The 3,175-nt window shown below is 43.4% G+C and overlaps 1 protein-coding gene across 1 annotated transcript; it reads left to right on the plus strand.

Moving 5' to 3' along the window:
* The first annotated feature begins 1,116 nt into the window (after positions 1 to 1,116).
* LOC114163692 (uncharacterized) lies at positions 1,117 to 2,620 on the plus strand. The gene is made up of 2 exons (XM_028047987.1): positions 1,117 to 1,918; positions 2,019 to 2,620. The coding sequence occupies exons 1-2, from the start codon at positions 1,117 to 1,119 to the stop codon at positions 2,618 to 2,620; spliced, it is 1,404 nt and encodes a 467-aa protein (XP_027903788.1).
* The last annotated feature ends 555 nt before the right edge of the window (positions 2,621 to 3,175 follow it).

Below are 3,175 nucleotides of genomic sequence, written 5' to 3' on the forward strand. Positions count from 1 at the left end.
TATTTTTTAGTCGATAACAAAAGAAACTAAAAAAAATATGTACAAGTTTATTTAATCTTTCCAATTGGAGAAATGGATAAAGTGATTATTTACCTTTTTAAATATCGAAGTTATATTAAAATGTCACCCTTAATATGTGTATTCTTTCTTTTATATAAAATTGAAAGCGTAAGTATTTGTTTAGTATAAAGTCCTTTATAGTTTTCGAGAAAAAAAATCTATAATAAATTCAACTCACAGTGTAAGGACATATAAGAAAGTACATGATAATTTGATAATTTGATAATTTTGTTGATCAAATGATGAAACTCAAGCTAAATAAATATATTGATTCGTTATTATAATTTGAAAATTGTACTGTCTGTCGCGTCAGGTCGGAATCTGACCTAGTCCCATTTCATAAAGCAGCTCGGCCAAGTAGTTCGGATGAACCAAATAGGTTGGGTAGGTCGGGTAAGTCGGAATTCATAAATTTCAGACTAGATCAGGCTTACCAGGCCCATATCCCGCAACTATTGTAAAGATCTAAATTGTTTTGATCGGAGAGGATGAGGGAGATAAAATAAAGGATTATGGCCGAGATAAAAGGATTTGGTTGGCAAGGTAGGTGACGAGAAAATAGGAAGCAAAAAAGATAAAGAGGAAAAAAGGAAGAAAGGAAGGGGGCACTGAGAGAAAGACAGAAAAGAGAGAGAGAATGAGAGAGAAAAGGGATAGTGAGAGAAATTTGTGTTTTGATCCTGACTGAGTCGCTTCTTTTAGTTTAGGAACAGAACATTGGCGCTCACCGTGGGGCTCGGTAAAACTAGATACCGACACCACTTATCCTGAGACAATGCCATGGACATTCCAACGGGAAGCAATGGAGACGAGGCTCTTACTATAGAAAAAGTAATGCAACATATCAAAAGACTGCAGAAGGAAAATGAGGACATGCGACAACAAGTAGAAGGGGAACGAACTCAGTGGCTAGCTGATGAGGAGAGACGCCGTCGAGATTTGGAGGTCGAGCACGAGAGACTGTGGAAAGAATCTGTAGAATCTCGTCAACGCCTTGAAGAATCCCTACGTCGACAAGAGCAGTTGCATAAGTATAATGAAGAATTGCGCACCTAGATGAGGGATCAAGGCCATTTCCGAGATCGAGGTTTGTCCAGAGGAAACCTTGAAACTGAAAAAGGACACCCTCTGGCGCGTCGAGTCATAGAAGAGGTGGTGCCCCCACATTTTCTCATCCCCAAAGTAACCCCATTCACCGGGAAGGGTGACCCAGAGTCTCACCTAAAGGCGTTTCGGGCTCAGATGCTCATATCAGGAGGGAACGACGCACTTCGATGCAAAATGTTCGTGGGGACTTTGACAGGCACGACACTAAAATGGTTCAGTAAAATTCCTAATGGCTCTATCACCACGTTCTCGGACTTCTCGCGATTATTTATGGATCGTTTTTCTGTTAATCGCCCAAAGCAACTCCAAATAGCATATATGTTTGACATCAAACAGAAACCTGAGGAGACCTTGAAGCAGTTTCTCAATAGATTCTACGACGCAAGCGTGGGACTCCTAAATCCTAGCGAGGAGATGCTAGTGGGAGCTTTTGTCAAAGGGCTCCGAGCGAACCTCTTCTGTGAATCGTTGATCAGATCGCCTGTGATCACTTTGGCAAAGGTACGAAGCGGAGCAGCAATCCATATTGAAACAGAGGAGGCAATGCAGCGCAAAAGATCGGAGGAGACGTCCGATAGCCAATCACAAAAGCAGAGATTCTCGACGACAAATACTGGAGGCCTCAAGTACTCGGGGTCGAACCAAGTTTTCCCCTTACAAAGATCAAAGATCCCCCGAAAAGAGATTCTCAAAATCAACATACCCACAGCTGACCAAGTCCAAGTCCCATATCTTGAAAGACAAGGAGATGGTTAGACATTTACGCTTCCCCAGTGAAACTACCAGACTATTGGGAAAAGATACCCGAGCATGGTGCGAATTCCATAAAACGCACAGACACGATACTGAAGGTTGTTTCTTGTTAACCAGCCAACTAGCCAACCTTGCCCGACGAGGCCTAATACAGAGTTATCTGAGGCCGAAAAATATTAGAAAAGTTACGAATAGCCAAAGTGGAAGCCTAGCGGGGGAGCAACACGAAATACCAATATTAGGGGATTTCAATACCATCGCGGGTGGATTTGCAGGAGGTGGAACCACAAGGTCGGGTCGTAAACGTTATGCTCGGAGTGTCATGATGACAGATATGATAAGATGCGAAACTTCTGCACCCAAGCTGATTTTTTCTGAAGAAGACCTCGAAGACGTCAGCCCACATGAGGATGACCCCGTTGTGTTGTCAGTCATAATGATAGGCAGAAATGTACATCGAGTATTAATCGATCAAGGAAGCTCAGCGGACGTAATGTTTTGGGATACCTTCGTAGGAATACAAGTTCCCCGAGACCAACTTCGCCCCTACGATGGAATTCTAGTAGGCTTCTCAGGAGAACGTTATGTGGACCTGAGAACTACTTTCTCGGACAAGAATGCTGCAAAAACAATCACGATTCGATATATAGTGGTCAACACTCCTTCGGCATACAATTTATTACTGGGAGGCCATCACTGAACAAACTCAGAGCTGTAGTCTCAATGGCCCATCTCAAGATGAAGTTTGCAGTCGATGACAAAGTTGTAACAATGAGGGTTGACCAAGAAGTAGCTCGGAAATGTTATGAAAATAGTCTCCGCACGCTACGGAATATGTACAGCATAGCCCAATCCGCAGTGAGTTCCCCTCCTAACGCCAATGACAACACTGAGCTCGACCCCCGAGCTCGACCCGACCATTACGGTCCTCAACCGATAGGAGAATTAAAAGAGTTTGAAGTCGCCCCAGGTCGGAAACTCTGGATAGGGTCGACCTCGACGCTCGTACAGAAGAGGAATTACGCAAGGTCCTTCGAGAGAATGTGATATCATTTGCTTGGTTGGCAAAGGACATGCCTGGGATTAATCGAGATATAATCTGCCATCGTCTCAACGTTAAACCACAAGCCAAGGCTAAAGTTCAAAGACGACAGAGACTCACTAAGGATAAGGCAGAGGCAGTGACAGAGGAGATCAAAAAACTCAGAGAAGTAGGACATATTAGGGAAATACAATACCCGGAGTGGTTGGCTAA

Source organism: Vigna unguiculata, chromosome 9 (genome assembly GCF_037176805.1).
Source record: "Vigna unguiculata cultivar grain cowpea cultivar isolate G323 ecotype 2 chromosome 9, ASM3717680v1, whole genome shotgun sequence".
Taxonomy (NCBI): domain Eukaryota; kingdom Viridiplantae; phylum Streptophyta; class Magnoliopsida; order Fabales; family Fabaceae; genus Vigna; species Vigna unguiculata.